Source organism: Calypte anna, chromosome 8 (genome assembly GCF_003957555.1).
Source record: "Calypte anna isolate BGI_N300 chromosome 8, bCalAnn1_v1.p, whole genome shotgun sequence".
Classification (NCBI taxonomy): domain Eukaryota; kingdom Metazoa; phylum Chordata; class Aves; order Apodiformes; family Trochilidae; genus Calypte; species Calypte anna.
This window is the reverse complement of record NC_044254.1, coordinates 16,111,886-16,132,261: the sequence shown is the minus strand read 5'-3', so window position 1 is coordinate 16,132,261 and position 20,376 is coordinate 16,111,886. Positions and strand designations below refer to the sequence as shown.

The 20,376-nt window shown below is 37.5% G+C and overlaps 1 protein-coding gene across 1 annotated transcript in view; it reads right to left on the bottom strand.

Moving 5' to 3' along the window:
- The window catches only part of COL24A1 (collagen type XXIV alpha 1 chain), a 127,236-nt gene that overhangs the window by 38,735 nt on the left and 68,125 nt on the right, over positions 1–20,376 (bottom strand). The window contains exons 24-32 of the mRNA XM_030455258.1: positions 19,417–19,461; positions 13,971–14,024; positions 12,052–12,105; positions 11,112–11,165; positions 10,345–10,398; positions 3,261–3,314; positions 2,893–2,937; positions 2,732–2,776; positions 1,416–1,469 (exon numbers count right to left, since the gene is read on the bottom strand). Coding sequence (XP_030311118.1) covers positions 1,416–1,469; positions 2,732–2,776; positions 2,893–2,937; positions 3,261–3,314; positions 10,345–10,398; positions 11,112–11,165; positions 12,052–12,105; positions 13,971–14,024; positions 19,417–19,461 — 459 coding nt within the window. The remainder of the gene's footprint in view (positions 1–1,415; positions 1,470–2,731; positions 2,777–2,892; positions 2,938–3,260; positions 3,315–10,344; positions 10,399–11,111; positions 11,166–12,051; positions 12,106–13,970; positions 14,025–19,416; positions 19,462–20,376) is intronic.

Genomic DNA, 20,376 nt, shown 5'->3' with positions numbered 1-20,376 from the left:
AGAAGTTAAAAATTCATAGCAATATAGGGATTTCTTTATTAATAGGTACTTTTGCAAAGAAGGATTTTATTGAAATGTCTGACAAGTAGATAGAGTGTTATTTACATCAAGCCCATTACTGCAAATACCTAATTGCTTACATTTCTGAGCTCCTCCACTAGTAATTAAGTTCTTTCTTCTCTGTATAGAATTAGTGACAGGGACAGAGAAACTGCTTCAGCATCTGGCATTCAGAAGTTGAAATCAAGCTGTTTCAATGGACAGTCAAAATAAAAAGCCACACATTTCATAACATCCTGTGCTATTTTCATCAGTTCTTCCTAGCTCCACAGACTGTTTTCCAAAGACATTTTACTCTTTCAGCACTGGAAAGAGAAGGTACTCTGTCCACAGCATAATGTTGTCTTACTTCTGACACTGCACTTGTAGATTCTATGATGATGAGCAGAAAAGAAATGTAGGTAATTTTATCAAAAAGAAAATTTACCTAAATAAATGTTAGTATTTTTCATTCCTCCAGAAATGTGTAGTGGCTCTAGGCATGTTAGCCTATGAGTTAGTAGAAATAATATTTAGTAATATTAGAAATAATTAGAGAAATAAACTACTTTATATCAACAGCTCATTTTCAGCATTTAGATTAACTATATGTCATGCAAAATTACTTTTCAGCACCAATGTAAAAACACAATTTTTGACAACTCTATTAGATTTCTGCACTATAAAATGGCAGCCTAGGACAGCACACTCTTTCACTGTATTTATATAACCTGATTTATCCCAAGAGACAGTGATGCAATACTACTCATGTCATGGCTACACCTTGCAGCATTTCACATATATCTGCTGCAGATTCTGCATAATTTTCTGTTACAATATTAACCACATAAAAGTGATCATGGCTTTGAAATAATAACAATCAGAAGAAGAATCCATTTGTCAGAGGAATGTCTGAGCTTTACTATAATAGTCTCTGTTTTACTGAAAATTGAACCTGACAAATAGATGTGGCCCCTGAGTTCCTGAATAACTATCATAAAATTGCCTGAAAAAATACCACTAATATCTGCATTGGCACATTTACATAATCCATAATGTAGATGTCTACCTCTATGCAGCATAGAACCACATGAAACTGTGGTTCACATTCTGTCATGGTCTCTTATGTTGTGTACCCCTTACTACAATGCTTCCCAGTATGATTAATGAGTTTCTGTATGAAAAAGTTATGCTAAGGGAGCAGACTCTAAGCAAGAGAGACATATGCTAGCCCTGCAGTTTTGGAACAACTACATCACAATTCCTTCCTAACCACATCTGGCAACACTGAATCTGGGTAAAATGGAGCTTGAGTTACCAGAGAACTCAGTATAATATGTGGAAAAATTTTAAAGCAGGCATAAGGATCAACTTACTGGCTCTCCCATTGGTCCCTTGTCTCCTGTGGCTCCAGGAGGTCCAAGCAAACCCTGAAAGATTAAAATAAAATTTAAAAAATCATTGGAAACAAGCTGTTTCATATTCTTGTGAAAATTTCTGTATTTCCTTTCTTAATTCTACTTACTCAGTAGCTTGCTCAGAAAAACCAAAGAAATACATGCAGTCTTTTCTTCTGGTTTACGTGCATTGCCACATCTCTATCTGCAGTGGCAGGTGAAAGAGCCCTGATAAAACCTTCCTCAGCTTCTTTTACTGAGATGGATCTTAGCTGACCCACCATCCAACCAGTTTCTCATCATTCTCCTTTGACCCGTGCTTCTTGTGTGTGCAACTATACACAGTAACACAGTATTACAAACATCCTGCCCTACAGACCGTGCTTGAGGTGATCAGTACATTTCACAATTAACTCTTCTGACTGCTCAACCTGCCCCATAGCATATCTGCCTCATACTCTACTAAAAACTGCAGCTGTAGGAGTAACAGAGCAGTATCTTGTACTTTGCAATAACTGCACTAATTCCCATCATTTCAACCAGATGAGGTTTTGTTTCATTCATTTCTGCATAAATAAATACACATAAAAGCCCTAGTGAATGAAGAAGAAATGAAAAAACCCAACCCATCAAAGATCAGAGATAAGAAGCTCCTAAATCTGAGCAGAAGAGGCAAGAGAAATACCAAAAAATCACCACCATTACTGCTTTGTTTCTGCTTTTCTGGTTCCTTCCTCATTGAAAATTCAATACAATTTGGACTGACAGGTAACCATATTTGTGAAAAAACCCACTCAAACAGCACATGTCAAATTTCCATTGAAAGAAACACTAACAGGAGGACTTTTCTCCTATATGGGATATACTTTTTACATATTTTTCTACATTTACCCCAACGCTGATAATACACATTTACACTATAATGCATCAAAGAATTATTTTTCTGTGTTAATGCCACAATGACTTTCTCCCTTAAGACTACAGTGAAACTAAAGAAATGAAAAGCAACTTCTAGGACCCCCTACTAACTACAGTGGCCATTTCTTCTGCTGCAAATTTCTATCATGTTGTATTCCATGAAACCACTGGTCTTGTGATGGAACTAGACCATTATCACACTTACTGTCACTTCTGCCCCTGATTCCTTGCACAAATAAATGCCAGCTGTACTGTCAGAGTTTTCCAGCTGCTCTAAAGTAGACAAATTTCCTCCTACCTGACTGTGAAACTCCTATCTGAGTATAAGATTTGGTGGATTTTGAGGGGATATAAGTACTGGAAACTTCCATACTCACAAGTGCACCCTGATCTCCTCTTTCTCCTGGATTTCCAGCTTTACCCTGGTCAAAAAGAAATAATGAAAGACAGCGCTGGCTTCAGATTATTTCCAAACATAGCTCAGAAATCAGCAGCAATTGTTTTGAGCCGTACTACAAAAATTGGCTACAATACTTACAATGAGCCCAGGAACTCCTTTCTTTCCCAGATCACCACTTTCACCCTGATAAACAACCAACAGTGTGTGAATTCTACTTGCATATTTGCTAGATTAACTGCATACAGTTCCTGACAGCTTAAATGCTGAGTAATTCTGCAGAAAGTACAAGATTTAGGGTTAGATGGGTTTATACCATAATAAGGATGTACTTGAAGGTGGCAGAAATTTGCAAATCCCCTCCTGGATTAAATGGATTTTTATGGCTTCTGACATGCCATTTTTTGCCTTTTTTTTGTTTTGAGGTTTTTGCTTTTTTTTTCTTTCTTTCTTTTCTATTCTGGTCCTTCTCAATATTTTGTATAGTACTCAGCAACATAAGCACTTACCTTAATGCCTTGTGTTCCTGGTTCTCCTGGAGGACCATCTAGACCTCTCGGCCCCTGAATAATTAACAAGTGATTTTGAATTTTAATTATGCATTATTTTGAGTTAGCAGAAGGGAGATGCAACATGAGATTTAGGAGAGGGGTAATGCTGTTTTTAGCATGAAAAAAGATTTTTATTGAATGTCAAAGCTTCAAAGTATAAAATAATTTTATGGTTTGGTGAAATATGAATTTTAGGAGAAAGTTTGTTTGTTTTCTTTTTTAATAAACATGTAAACAGAACTTTGTCTGTTGGAGCCAGCCATCTTGCAGGCTGATGGTTTTTGATCTCCTTTCCATCCACTTTGTACATATGCAGCAGGCCCACATTTAGAACAATATAGATGAGGACTGGTTATCTGGAGCTCTTGCTTTTAAGCAGATAATAAGTTGCATATGCAAAAACCCAGCTTTGAAAAACCTCATTGATAAAACAGTTTGAGGCAAGATTAAAAACAATTTATAATCTTGCATAGCAAAGCACTCTATTGTTAGACTTAAACGTCTCTTGTAAATTGACTTTTTAAAGCAAATAGATGAACAAAGATACCCCGTTATATTATTGTATTACAGTATACCAAATATGTATTACCAAAATATTCAGAAATTTATAAGACTGGATATGTAAAACCGTTAGTTTGGAAGCAAATGAAAAATCCTTAGAATAGATCATGAGCAAAACAGAAAGGACTATTTTATCCATGCTGACTTAGAAGGCTATTCCCATAATACTAAACATCATGACTGCTTGAATATAGAAAATAAAATTAAAACCAGTTAATAGCAACCTAAGCCCATTCTCTTTCAAGTAAGAGCTAGATAATTCTCAAGACAGAGCCAGGTTTTTACAGCAGTATGTAGTGGGAGGGTGAGACACAACAGCATTCCTGGTGACATGGGAACCATCCTGGCGTCAGAGAGAACTAGATGGAGGGAACATTCAGGATTCCTCCTGAAACAGAAATCCCTTAAGAAAAGAGCTTTCCTGAGAGCTGATATACAATAAAACCCCTGTCAGAGCCATATCCTATGAGCAGTTGATCTATCAACATTTCAGCACAAATGAAGACAAACAGTAAGAAAAGGAGAATGAGCAGCCAGGGAGAGCTGTGTGAATACTTTTGCTACCCTGATAGTTTGGGACACGGCTTTTATGAGATAAAACTCAGGTTTGCCTAAACATCTTTCTTATTTTGGTCTAAGCCAGGTTGAGTATTTAACAGGCATTTTTTTTAAGTGAGAGGACAAAAGAGGCTACAAGAAGACAACACTCTGGATTGCTGTATGAATCTTGTTTACAAAGGTCTCAAACCAAGGCTACTGAAGTCTGTGGAAAAAACCTCCTAGTGACTTCAATGCCCTCAGAGATCAGAACCAAAACATTACTGTGTTTTCTAGGGTGATGGAGGCCCTTGTAAAGAGAAAAAAAATGGACCTCCTGCTAAGATTTTGTAACAAAAGTACATCTTAACATTCCTGTGAGTAGTAGGGCATGAATCATTATTAGCATCGATTGGATCCATATAATTTCCTATCTATAACAGCTAGTACAGACTGAAATATACATATGGTTTGCCTGCTCTGTGGCAGCACTGAGGAGTAAGGCTGCCAGACAATTGCTGTTACTTTTTTCTTTGGCATGGATTCAGGTTTGTTTTTAAAATGCAACATACTATTTAAAACTCTAGGATAATAAACTGAGAAAAAGTTCATCTAAGAAAGCACACTCTTCTTGTTCTCCCATTCTGACTCCCAAATACAGAAGGAGTCAAGATAACAAACAGACTATATAGCTACTTCTCTCTTTTGGTAGTTGACACAGAAGAATATTAGCAAACTGTATCAACTTTAGTCTCACTTCATTTGAGCAACTGAAAAAGACAAACACACTCAGCTAGTGATACATCAGAAAGCAGAGTGGCCATTTGTTTCACATATCCCTGAAGCACACCTGTTTTTCTAGTTTTCATATTCATTGCTGTAAGTAGTACGAAAGATATCACACATTAAAACCGAATGCTTGATGTTCTGAAGCAACTGAGGTTCTTTGTGCCAGTACAGACACACCTGAAACAGAGATAACTCTACTGGCTGCTACAGACAGAGGCTGCTGTTGCCTGACCCCAAATTTATGGCAGTAAATCACACTACATCATTTACCTGTCTTTTGAAAACTGAATTCAAAATTTGATGAGCTGCATTCCAAGAAATGAAGATCAGAAAAATGATTGCTTTTAAGATTTAAAACACTAAACATCAGCCTGAAGAATAATAACTGCTAAGAATCTTAGCACCTCTTGAGAATTTTGCTTAGGTTTCACCCACTGATGATCTGATGATGCAGGACCTCTTTCCTCTCAAATCAAAAGCTACACTCGTATTTGTTGGAGACTGGGGTATGAACTAAAAGCAGCACCAGTCCCTGACATTGTGGTTTTCTTCTCCATACATTAGCAAACAAGAACAACAAAAAAACTGTGCAACCATGGTTTCATGGCTGCCTTCACTGCTACCAGCATCTTCCAGACTAACTTATTTCTTTCTCCTGGTCATTGAGAGAAATTTTTTCTTTTAGATATATATATATATATTCTCACCCTCCCACCTGTCATTCTGCCATTCAAGTATCTATAATGGAGTCTTCTCCCTTTGTTTTCATTAAATTAACAGAAAATTATTAACAGAAGAACCTAATCTGCCACATGGCTCAAGCTGATGTGGATTGAGTCTCAAGCATGAGCTGAGGAAGCTCTGTGTTAGCACTGTGTTCAGTAGCATATCCCCAAAGTCCTCTGACACTGAGATCCACCACAGACTCCTGGACAGCCTGGCTTCAGCTGTCTGGGGGTCCTGGGTGTACTGGAGACTGAGCAGCTGGATCCTCTCAGGCAGAAGCAGGCTGCTGGGTAGTCTTGGAAGTGAACCAGTTGCTGAAAGGTCCAAAATTTATGAGATGAAGGAATTCTCCTCTGTGACAGTGCAAAAGTAGGGGGTCAGTGCTTCTTAAGACTTTCTGCAGATCCCAGCTGTGAAGATGGGATATGTTCTTATTTTAGTATACAACAAAGGAAAATTTTCATGTGCTTCTATTTAACTTCTGTATGTGACTGTGGTACACATTTTTCTGAGGCCTGCCACTCAGAGCTTCTGACACCTCTTTCTGAATCCCTTAATGACAAACCCCAGGCTTCACAGCCCCTTGGATATTTTCCTTATGTGAGATTCTACTTTGGGTCTGATATTTTGGTCCTGAGGACAGGAAAATTCTCAGTGGCTTCAGTGAGAATTTGCTTGTGGAGCCTGAAGACCTGGGCCTACTCTGGGACCCCCTTCCATGAATTATTCCCAGTCGTGCTGGATGGAGACAAAGGCATAAACCACAGCTCCAAACTGGGACTTCCACAAAGCTTGAGATGTTTGGGTTTTATTTTGAGTGATCTTTAATTATAAGCAATGTACTCAATGATGTGCTGCCAAAATCATAGAGACAGACTCCTAACATTTCTTGTTTCAGTTGGCAGAAGACACGACACTCCTTAAATACAGACACTCCTTAAATACCAACTATTTTCTACCTTCAACATATAATCTAAATTACAATACTGGCTTTTTGTGTTCCTTGTTATTTACATGAGAATTTACAACAGTTTTAAGTCCATCCCACAGGATTCTACCTCAGTTGCACAATAAATTTATCAAATTACCAGAGGTCACTCAGGTCTGCATTTGCTACCAGGTGCACAGCAGTGTCCTGATGCTTTGTTGTTCCTAAGGGGTACATGTGCCTTTCAGAGAAATTCTGAAAGTACCTATGTGAATTCTTTCCCCCATAAAAGCAATCCACAGGTAGCAGATGCTGCTGGGAGGGAGAAGAGCCTGCAAGGGAGGACTCATTCACCTCAGTAGCTTGGCCCTGTCTCCAGCTCTGATGATACTGGCAGACAAGCCTGCCAGGAGGGAAGGATCAGAGAAGGAGTTGAGGGGAATGCTATGTCCAAAGTAATTAAAATCTACAATCTGCAGCAGCTCAGTACCAATGTCAGAGACAACTATTTACACCAAATTACTTTTGAGTGTCTTCTAACTCACTTCATCCTATAGGCCACCACTAACACTGAAACCCCAGTGGACTGATAGGGCCCAAGAGCTTTTCATTTTCCTTTTCAGGTGAAGCTCAAACATCAGCATTTTACAATGAAAATTACTAAAATACATGTACTCCTCCTCTGATGCCACTACTTTCTGTGTCCCAATTCAACGTAACACTTCAGCATGTATTTCACTTTTAGACATGCTCCTTCTAAAATCACAGGTATAAGGCACCCTTTTGTTCACTGAATCAGACCACTGAAGAAAAAGAGGTGCCATGATGCTACACTTCTTTTCAGCCTCACAGTTGCTTTGCATTGCTGTTTTGATTCATACTTTCAAATCTCCCTGTGGAGCAAAAAAGGCTGGGTTTCCCTCCACTTCTCTAAACCAAAGCAGAGATTCACACACCTATCAGAAGGCTGCCTTAGGTACTATCATAGGGCTCCCAAGAGCCCCTTGAGCCTCTCACCAGGAAACACCTGTATAAGCACCTTTTGAACACTTCAGGAGCTAATTTCTGATGCCTGGGGTTGGACACTCCTGCTTACACCAGCTCTTGGTAGTCAACTGTGTTTATCAGTGGGGGTGGATTCTCACCCTCTGCAGATCACTAAGGTTTCTCTTTGAATTTTATCAGATGTGTTGCATAAACAACTATATCTGTGTTTCAGTTATACCTGACAAACAGACCTCAACAGAAGCATTTTCCTGGGCACTGATAGATGACATATGTGTGACATAGTCAGCTCAGAGAACAAGCAAGTGACCAGTAAGACGTGGGAAACATTTACTAATTCTGCATGTAAAATTATCAAATAATACTGAATATTTCTCAATGTATATGATTTTGTTTGGTTTCTTGGTTTTTTTTGTTTTGTTTTTTTCAGATAATTTATTATATATTAATGTGTCTATTATTAAATTAGCAAATTCCCCCCAAAATAATTTTTTATTAATATATCCTTTTAAATAGGCTTTTAAAATACGCATTTACTGTAAGGGAAAATGAAAACTACTTTTGGAAGACCATACAGATTCTCTCTGATGATGGTGGGTATATCCTTTTCCATAAGCTGTTGAGAAAATTCAGTGTCTTCTACCGATACATTGCTCAGATAAGCACAAGTTCTAAGTGCAAATAGATGTATGCTGAGATCTGCATCTCCCATTTAAGGAAACAAGTCTGGGATAAATTATACCCTATATCTAAAACAAACAAACAAACAAAACCAAAAAACAACAAGCAACAAAAAAATCCCAGCAAACTAAACCCCAGAACACTTGCACTTGGCATTGCAAGCTGGCAGACTCTCCAACACAGAGGGTAACCCAGAGCCACTATTGTAGACTTTTAACAGCAATCATAAATTTCATATACTACATTTCACACACTGCACCACAAGCAGAGATAAATTAAAACAGATTTCATCCAAAAGGGGAGGAAACCATACTAAAGAAGGGAGACTCATTGGAAACATGTGAAGTTTCTCTTCAGAATTATCTTGTAGTGTACTATGAAGCTGCCAAGCATTGTTCATTTTGGATATACAGAATATTTCAAATACAATGAAGATTCAAAATATTGTTCCAAATATATTATATTAGTATCCAAATATATAATACATTAGCTATATTATTTCAAATACACTTAAAACATAACTCTTAAACTATTAACTAAAAGTTTTGGTAATCAATCATGAAACAGTAATGCAGAAGAATGTATTGTTCATAAATCTTATATTCTACAATACATTCTGATCTAAAATCTTATTCATAATTAAATATGTGCTTCTCAACTATTGATTTTTATCTGCAATAAAACCTCTAGATCTTACATCTTTCAAATTTTTACCATGTATTTTCTTAGGAAACATATGTATTGCAGTAACAATAAAGGAAGATTATAATTGTGTTGTGCTGTATCAACAAAAGTTTATGCCTCCTATGACAGCAATAATCAAACAAATCTATCTCACTGACAAGAACTTGGGAACTTTATTGGGAATGAGCGGTAAGCACTGCATGATGGTAACACCACTGTGAAGACTCATTAGTCCACCAGTGTGAGTTCTAGAAATCTCATGGGAGGCCTGGATGTGCTCTCAAGTGGCTAGCAGAGGCTGATGTTCTTGAGAAGCTCCATAAATCCCGTGAGAATACACTTGCTCAGGCTGCAGCCAAACTCATCTTTCCTATGAACTGGAACCATCTCCTGGAGGTACCTTGAGCTCAGAATGCAGAAGCATGACCAAAAAAACCACCAGAGAGAAACTGCAAGTGACTTGTGGGGAACATGAAGGGAAGCATTTATGATACCCATGTAGCCAACCATCTTCAGGTAACAAGCTACCATAGTTATACTGATTCTATGCATAGTAACCAAATGCTCATACAAACTCATGTGGACAGTCTTCCTTATTGTTTATGTAGGTTTGGATAAGTGTTTTGTATAAAGTAAAAAAATGGTTCCCATTTCCATGATAAAAATGCATGAAATGGAAATGCCAATCTCATCAGAAGCTTGAGATTTGAGCATACACCATCTTCTGTCTTAGCTTCTTCCTCTCTCACAAGTATGTTTGCATGAGTTTGATTATCTTCCCAAGACATAAGCAACAAGTAGATAAAGAAAGCAGTCATTGAAACAGTCCAATAGTAGCTATAAATGCCAACATTTGCATATTTATATACACAGAAAATAAGGTCATTTTGATTCTGGTCCTGCTTTGAGCTGAAATCAATAGCAAACCCCCATTTAACTGTAAGGTGAGGAGAAATTCATATTCATATTGTTTTCTACATGGAACTACAAGTATCATGTCTGATTTTAGTACAAATGGCTTTAGTTTGCAGGACAGAGTTCAAAGGAATCGTACATGGATTACCCATCAGATTCATATTGATAACACACTACTCTCTGCTCTAAGTAACATACAACAGCAATATTACTTACTCTTCTTCCCTTAGGTCCCTGTGGGCCTGGTGGTCCTCTTGTCCCTGAAGGTCCCTACATGTCAAATGAACTTATTATTGTCTTCTATGCAGAGATTTATGAAAATTACAAGGCTCATGCACAATGCAACTAAAGCAAATCAATCACTTTCACTCATGGTTCAAATATATGAATTGTGCTGGTACATTACCTAGAAAAACCCAAATGTAACTCTATGAGAACCCAAATGAGACTCTATGTAACTTTATTCAGAATAAGATATGACTGATCAATAAATCACAACATCCCAAAATTGCTAAGGGAAATCTGTATTTCAGCAACAGTATGTTAAAAACCCCTAAGAATTTGTAATAAAAATTCAGTCTGTACTGAAGACAATTATACACAGCAAATCAGAACAATTTATTTTTGGTTAGCAATGGAACTAAATACTTAATGACTTTATATAAATTATTTTAGATATCAATGAATTAAGAAATAAAATTGCTGTGCAATTATAAACCATCTTTTAAAAATTCTATTTCCCTACTTGTCTCAACAGGGTGATTTTTTTAAATGGGTGAGTAAATGATACAAGTTTTCCTGTCTCTTGTGGATCAATATGGTAAAGAGCAGGTGAACAGACTTTGTGTGCAGATGCACAAATTTTCATGACAGTTTTATAGACTGCAGTACAAATTAGAAACCATTTGTAGCTTCAACAGAGCAAAAAGACAAATTGAAAATGGTACATTTTATGTCAAATGAAAGTACCCCTCTATACCTACAGGTAAACCTTCTGGTCCCACTGGTCCAGGGCCTCCGGGAGGTCCTGAGTAGCCCTAAAATTGAAATACAGAAAAGACAGAAAAGTTCTATAAAAATTGCTATTATAACAACAATAAATCCAGTTACTTATCTTAAAAATTGGAGGTAAGTTAATACAGTGTTTAATCTTGCAAAAAGTATTCCCAAAATTTTGTTTATAAAACAGAGATTTGTTTGTATCACAAATAATCATTAAAGCAACCTATAAAGTTTCCCCAAACACAGGCACTAGCTGACAGGGGTTTACTAAAAGAAAAGCTGCTGAGTTCTAAAATGAATTTCAAAATCCTCACATCTTGGTGTGACAGTGAGAACAGAAAGGGAACATCTTCATGTGGGCAGATGGGGCCAAGATGCCTTCTCTTTACATTCTGGAGCCATCACAGTGTTTGCGAGCAAATGCAGAACCAATTCCAGACCACTCCTCCTCAAGAACTTCAACATGAACATGATAAGGGACATATATGCTGTGTATTCATTTAGGACAAGTGGTGTTGTCAGGAATCCACACCTCCCACCAGAGTGGCACCCAGGAGCTGTCTGGTACTGCTGGGCAGTAGGATTAGAGATGATTCTGGTTATCAGTCTGTCTATTACAATCTGTGCTAAGCCAGACTGCATGGGAGACAATTTAATTAATTGTGTTTAATTTTTAATGTAAGTCTGCTTGGAGCTACTTATTAAAAATGTTGCTCTGCTGCTTCATTCAGCAGATCCCTCTGCAATGTCACACTGAGGTGATAAAGCTGCTAAATGAAACTTGCTAGGAACAACCCATCATAAATCCTTCTCTTTTCCCTGAAGCTTGCAGAGTTAAAAGAGTGAAAGTTTGACTATTTTGGAAAGTAAAGTCTCTTTGTAAGTTATCAAATTACAGATTCCGTGTTATTTGTGACTTACCATGACACCTTTGTCTCCAGGAGGACCTACTGGTCCTGGACTGCCTCGGTCTCCCTTTAATGAAAGATTAAAAAGAAAATAGTGAGTACTCTTCCCCATGGTTCCATAGCCATTGAACCAAGCATATCTGGCCAACAAGGCTGACCTGTAATAACAGTACCACACCAAGGGTTTTTCATGAGGACTGTAGCCTATGGTGTATCAGAGACTTGGTTGCTATAGGGAACCACTTCTGTGCAGTGCATAACACCATTGGTTCAGGGACTGCCCTTCAGAAACAGTGGAGGGGCATTTTTCCCTTTTGTTGAATTTCTGCACTCCTTCCTCCTATAAGCCCACTTGTATTTGGAAAAGATAAAAAGATTAATTTCTCTGTCTTTCCCTAGAAGATTGAAGAATACATTTGGTACATCAGTCTTTATGAACCTCATCTAAGCAGATTCCATTTTCTTTCTGTTGGGCCCATCACATTTATAGATATGTACTTCTTGAACTCCATAAAATTCACCACAACAAACAAACCAAAAAGAAAATTTTGTTCTCCCTCATTCCTTCAATAAATGCCAGGAAAGCACAGATCTAAATGCAAGACCAACCCTTCAGCAACTGGAGAAGCAACTAGATTAGGGGAAACACAAAGGGTCTTTTTTTTATTTTACACAGCTTTCCCACCTTTTATTCATTTAACACTCAGCCCAAAGAGGCTTGACTGTAGATTATCCTCATACAAATATTACTCTTTTAGAGTAGACAGTGAACATGACAGTGATATGATATAATTTATGTTGTGCACTGTTAAAGACACACATCTTTAAAATAATTACGCTGGAAGTATGGTTGTAATTTAAATTTACACGGCATATTTACATTTTTCTGCTTGATCCACAAAAGAAGATAATAAACTCCAAAGAAACAACATAACGATGACAACAACAACTGCATCATGAAGCAGCTTGCTTACATTTGCCACTAGTCTTTCACTGCCTTTTTCCTCATAGCTCAAATAATAGCAGGATCCCAAAGTAATCTTTGTTGGGCCAACTGTAATTACAAATAACAAGAATCCTTTGAAGCTGCATTTTAAAATGATATGATAACAATCATAGGGACTTCTCTAAATTGTAGCTTTAACTTGCAATTCTTTCCACTGATGTATTTCCTTTTGTAGATTATATAAATTATCATCAGATTTTCATGGAAGTTCTAATACATTATTAAAACTTGCTCAAAAATATATCTAAATAGTAGCCACTAATCAAGATGAAATAATTCAGCCCTGCAGGGAAAAAAATATAAATGTTGCCGGATCATTCTGACAATTATGTTATTATTATAATTGAAGCTGATGTGCAGCCCAGTAATAGTTTCCTGTTTTTCAGTTTTAAAATACTTCACGTAAATAAAACCATGTCAGATATGCTTAGGCTATTTATTCTGTTCTGGTCATGTTAAGCCTGCCAAACTTTGCTTTGGTAAACACAACTGTTACTGCACAGCAGACAAAACTAAAAATGTTGTCTTCTTTACTTAGTTAATGCATACAGCCAAATTTTACCATTCTGCTTCCCTCTCTTCATTAAACAGCAATGCATAACCTATGAGCACTGTATGAAACAAGTATAATTTATGCCAATTATTGTGAATCAATAACAGTAGTAGATAGTAAAGGAAGTATCATAATATGAACAAGATAGCAAAGCTATCAGCTCTAAATTCATTGCCAAGTAAAATCAGAGATACCAGATGCATACCACAAATAATGGGAGTCAGGCTATCGCTTATTATATCCCTGTGCTTTGAAATAGCTACACAAGTATTAGCTTTTTCAGTGGTCAGCAAACAATCTCATTAATATTTCATCAGTCCAATAGATTTCAAAGCTGAATTTTGCTGCTGAGTAATTCGATATGTTCTTATACCTTTTCACCAAGGCTTCCAGTTGGCCCAGTTTCTCCAGGTGTGCCAGCTGATCCCTGTACAAAAGGTAAGCAGACTTATTGTACAATATCCACACTGGTTTCTGGTTGGCAGCTCCCCAGCAACCCAGCAGCAGAGCACAGCTCATTTCCTCAACCTGGAGAGCCACTGGAATATCTGTGTAAGGACCCCTGTGGGGAAGTAAGGACTGCACAAGCTGGCCTGGTGTGCATTCCAGGCAGGAGAATCACTTCATTTAGACACATCAATAGTAAATGGCTACTGCTTGAGAAAAAATTACATTAACTTAATCATCATGTTGTGCTACCACCTAAGGTCTGCCACTGAGTGCAGTCTTGCAGTGTTAGAAGCTTTGCAAACTTAAGGCAATAATTGCTCTGCTAGCACTTTACTCAGACCACAAATTTCATGGGGAATAAATCCAGTGGAACAAAGTAAAAGCCAATCAAAATAAAAACTATATTGAATAAGCTGTTGTCAGAATTTTCTCTTTAAGGGCTGTAGTCCCAAATGCCCCTGAAGCGAAGGAATCAGAGCACTCCCGTCCTTTTGAAAACTAAATAACTCTCCTGAGTCTCTCCCACAAATTTCCACTGGACAGAACAAGTACTACTATGTGAAACACAAACCATGAGAGCAAGTACTTTTAGAAAGCTCATTCCTAAGTGCTTGTAATAATCCTTTTATTATAAAACAAAAGGAAAAAAACATAGTGCAAGGCCCCAGCTGAGAGAAGCATGAAATGGTGGACTTCAACGAAAAGCAACAGGTGCCCAGAGTACATCACATGGCTGAACAGGAAGTATCAAAGATCCCAGGAGTCACATAATATACAACAGTACCATCTCTAACATTTGAAAAAGAAAAAAAATTATTTTCACTTTAAAAAGTGGAAATAAAATAGAAACTTGCACATTGGCAGTTCTGTCTTTACCCATATAGAAATGTACTAACCTAAGTAGCACTACACAGGCACTTAAATGAGTTTTTAAACAGCATTACTTCTGGGCTCACTAGACAGCTCATACTCCTTTCAAGAGCATAGTAGTATCTTACTCTACATCATAGCATAAAGAAAACATTCTAGTCTGAGATCTGTCTCCAAAAAAACCCTCAACCTTTTTTCACTTTTACTTGTAAAATTACAATAGAGTTCAGCCTGGAATACTTTAACATAAGAGGTTCAACGTAACTAAGGCTTTATGGCAGCTTCTTACTTTCTTGGACCATTAGCTCCTTGAGAAATCTTACAGTTTAAATACATCACAATGAGCTATTGACACAACTGTCTTTGAGGCTGACTATACTGACACAGGCTACTTTCTGGAAGAGGCTAATGAGATGAACAGGATCTTTGGCTGCTAGACTGATGTATTATGTGTGAGAACTTGTGTATTATATGTCAGAACTGAGATGCATCTTGGCAGCAGCCAAAGATTCATCTTGGTGATACTGGCACTTAGGTGAAGCTCATACGTCACTGGCAGGAACAAGAGACTTTAGGGATGATCTCAGAATGAGAGCTACCACTGCTACCAGTCATGGCCAACAATGGGCCTCAGCACCAGGCAGAAATCTGTGAGAAAAAGAATTACCCTGTAATCTTGCTCATCCAGATAAGGGGTGTGGAGGTACTGTTTCAAGAAAACAGACTTTGATTCTCTTATTCCAGAAAGAACAGAAGATAATTAGAGCCAAGATGTAGCTCAGACCTGTTTTCCTTCCAGAGAGTTCAACACCTGATCTCCTGGCCATCACCACACTGGTTACAGGTCTGAAGATGCTGATTAGACAGATGGGTACCTGTGCCTTGCACCAGCAGTGCAGCATTCACTATACAGTCCCTAATCAAGTTCCCCTTTCAATTCCAAAGTACTGTCTTGCTGACTAAGTTGCTCTGTTCTGAAAGAGAAGGAATGAGTAGGAAACAGATTGTGGGTGTACTTGTAACACCCAGCACAGTAGGCTTAGCATGCAACACTTGCCAGTGGGAGGACAAAAGTTGGCTCTTAAGTAGCAAGTTTCCTAGACACTGGCTGTTCCTCAGAAGTAAAGTAAGTTTACAGTAAAAATGCTAAAAGAAGAACCTGGATTTTTGTTGATATGAAAGAAGGAAAAAAGCCTCTGCATGAGTCCAAGCAGCTATGTATGGAAGCAGAAAAATGGTCAAGATGACAAGAATCAAAATCAGTGAAATGGTAAATGCAATAGGGACTTCAATAGGAATGAAAGGAAAAATAGCTCACGACAGGTTAACTAAATCCTCTTCCACTCCTCCATCCATAAAAGAGGACAGTCTGAAACAGAAATAAAGCTAGGGCGGGTACATGTAGAGGCAAAGTAAGAAAAAAAAAAGGTAATTAGGAATATATTTTTGCTCCTTAAAACAACAAGAAGCATACATTAAAGAGCAAATGCAATCAGAGAGCCAAATACTTTGCTCCATCAGTACACTGGTCTAAGTGCTATTTTCCCAGTGGACCTAAAGATCACGTGGCTACTTAAATCCCAGATATGCATCAGTTTATTATAGACACCAGCCAGCTGGTGTTTCAATACTCAACTTCTAACCTAGGAGGATGAACACAGCTGAAAGCAGATTTGTCTTCCAGGTGCACATGCTGCAGCTGAAAGTTCTACCCTTGCACTTTGTCTCAATATAATAAATGTGATTTTTCATTCAAACATCAAGGGCCCAAGTGCTGAATTATTGTAATGAAGCCAGGAAGGAGAAATTGTAATTAACTTACACTTAGTTATTCAGTCTGACCCAATCTAGGTAAATACTAATATTATGAAACAATAACACTATCCTGACATGTAACTGTTTTAATTTCAGATAGGTTCAATTTTGTGCCTTAAAAGCTGAGTAATGAATAATTTTCTTAAATCACCACTGACATTTTAGCATAGAGAGGTCATTTGTATGAGATGCCTGGAACTGGTTTCTAATATCTGCTATCCATCACTGCATAGAATCTGACTTAAGCATACAAAATCTTGTTGCACACATCAGCAAAGGGAGATTTTCCTCTCAAATATAAGGGCAATTTTCTCAGTAGCTAAAGTGGTTGTTTCCTTTGTTATGACTTCCAAGAGATTTTGTCTCATCAGCAGTGTAAATTTGCTCTGCCTGCTGGCCCTTACTTCTCATTATATTAACCAATATCTCTTCAATTGGACCTGAGGGTTCTGCAGTTAACAGCATCTTGTAGCAAAGGAGAGCTGCTGGGTCCTATCACAGCTTTTGGCTCTCCTTAGCTAAACAGAATCTCACCCCTTCCTCACTAAACAGGGCATATGCTGTAGCCAGAGAAGCAGTTGTTGTAGTGATTGGTTAAGGGACAGCATCTGAATTTTGATATTAAGCATATTCCTGATCTATTAATATGTGTGTCATTTTAAGCTTTTGAGCACAGTGAACATTTTATACATTTAGTTTGCTCAGTTTTCACACTGGGCAATACAGAAATACTTCAGCAGAAATGTGCTCTTAAGAGAACAATCTGGCTCCTAGCCTATTGATACAGTTGTATTTCAGCACTCATCCCATATTACTAGATGCAATAGCCAAGCTTTCTGGTCCAATCTCCTGGTGCTGAAACTTCCTTCCTTGTGCACCTGTCACCTGCATTTTTCTAAGCAGATATTAAGCAGTACTTGACCTGGAAAAGGTGCTGCAGAAAAGCAGTAGCAATTTTGGAACCTTAGGCATCAGTGACAGATGCATTAGTCAAAGATAAAGGATGGATAATACCATTAAAAGTAATAAATTGAAGAGAAACTTAAGAAAAATATTGGTGTAACCCCTTGGTATCAACAGCAGGCACACACAAGCACTTCATGTTATAATTTGCCACAAATTCAACATCTACAGGATTAATAAGCAAAGATGCTTATTTTGACAGCTTACTCAGGAAATGCAATAGTTTTCTTCTAGAAAACTGGAATAGTGTGTTGGATTCCCTAATTATAAAACCCCCCAAAATTGTGTATTTTGACCATGGGCTTAAAAGTGTGCATCATATTTTGTAACTCAAAAAGCTCAGTCAATAAAGATGATGAATAAACAAAAAAACCAAGAGAGAAGATAAAGAGGGGTGAAGGGCGAGGAGAGGAGCAGAGTGAGGCAGAAGGAAGAAACCTTCTTCCTTCCAGTAATTTGTAAAGCAAGCACACATTGTTTAATCCTATTTGTATAAAATCTCTTTATACTTGCTGTGATCAAGCATCTGTTAACACCAACTTTACAATGCATCAATAAGGACAGATGCCCTACTCCATACCTCCTGTTCTGGGCTCCATCTCAAAAATCTGTCACAGCAGCCAGTAGCACTTGAACTTTGCTCTTGTACTTTGTCATTTGTTTTTAAAAATTTCTGTGTATGTGTGTGTGTGTGTGGCATGTTTGATTCCAGAGATGTCCTGGAGCCACCATGTTTGCCACCAGAGCCAATATTGAATATGAGGAAGCGGATTTATCTGTGAATCAAGAAGTTTGTATATAAGCAGTGAGAACTTCAAGGCAGTATGTTTAAAGTGATAATTATCAAGTAAAACAAAACCCTGCAGTGGAAGAACTGGGAAAGATAAGTATTTTTAAAAAGGATTGGAGGCTGTGGATCACAAACAGAACAACACCACACTACTGCAAACGTGTGTGTGCAAGAATATGGCTTGTAGGAAGCAATTTTTTCCTTTCAGCATTTTGAACATTTCAGGCAGTATACAGGAGAGTAAGAATGTGACTGAAATTGTCTATAAAACATGAAAGGCTTACTGGGGAGTATTCAGCCTGAAAAGAAAGAATGAAGGAGGCACACGATAACAACCATCATTTATAAAATGCTGTTTCCACCAGAAGGGAGTCAGGTTACACAACTTGAAAACCTTTTTGAAAATAAAGATAGAGAAGCCCTGGCCTGACTGGGGGTGATGAAGCCTTCATTCTTGGAGTTTTTAAATAATGGGTTAGCCAAGTATTTTTCAGAAGTGGTATAAAAATATCTGGATCCTGCCTAGACAGTAAAGAATGGACTACATGTCACCTCAAGGTCACCTTGAGCTCTGTGATTTTATGGAGAGTAGACAGAATAAATCTGCACAATAAATCTTAGGCCAAACATACCCTCTTCACACAATTTAAATGAAAAATGATCACTTGTGTACTTTTTCAAACATCCTTTGTAAGATCCCCCCTACTACCTGTAATGTTTACTCAACCTACTAGGAAAAGAGCAGAATTAACTCTGGAAAATACTTAAAAAGGGAAATTTTTTTAAATACGATGATTCCAAAAGATGTAGAGCCAACATACTACAGCTTCAAAGAAAGGCAAATGTCCTCAGAAAGTTACTGCAAAAAAATTATACACACACTCTCAAACACCAAATTAAAAATAAAACCAGAAAGAGAACTGAATCTTACTGCTTCACCAGTTTTTCCAAGGTTTCCTTGGTCTCCTTGTTCTCCCTGTAAAATATAGAAGACAGAAGATGTAGTTCATTAGAAAAGTAATTTATTTCATATGCCTATATTAAGGTCCTCCATTTTCTTAGGAGCCTTTTTATTTTCTAAATTACATTTGAAAATTAAAACTTTAAAAGACAAAATTAAGCAACCAGCGAAAATTTAATTTTTTCAGTGGCTAATTTTGAATTTGTAAAAATATGTTCTAAGGTCTTTAGGACTTGCCTGATAAAAGAAAAGCAACATATCTTAAAGGTTCTCTAAAAAACTTTGTCAGTAAGTACTGTAAATGACTTAGTTTTTATTTAGATCTTCCTTTAAGGAAATCAACTTTATTATTTCACAACTCCTTCTAAAATAAATGTTACCTGTGCACATTATTGATAACCTTAGTTTTGTTCTGAAATATTAGGAAAACTGAATTTGAATAATAATTAAAGAAACTTCTCCCCCTCACCCCAAAAGCTTGGAACTGGCATTAAGAATCATATTAATTAATGATGCTTTCCATGATAATTCTGTAAGTAATGTTACATAACTCCAGAACACTTTACTACATATTTTACAAGTGGAAGCTGGGTGTATATACACTACTCATTATCTGGTTATGACAATCATCTCAGTGCTCCCATGAACAGAGACTGGGATACTTTTTACTTAGACTGCAACTGAGCATTTCCACTGCCATAAGATCCTCTTTCAAACTGCAGCCCTTCTCATCCCATCTCACACTCCTGCAATTTTGCCATTACAGGAACTGCCCTCGGTTCCTTGTTGCCCTCAGACCCAGCCACCCCACACCAGTAGGCAGATGGATTTCATTTTAGCAGGTGCTGCCTTTGCTCACACATCTTTCTCCACTAGAGCTGCACAATTTCCTTCTTTTGTAAAAATGGAATCTTGCAAGAAAGCTGAGTC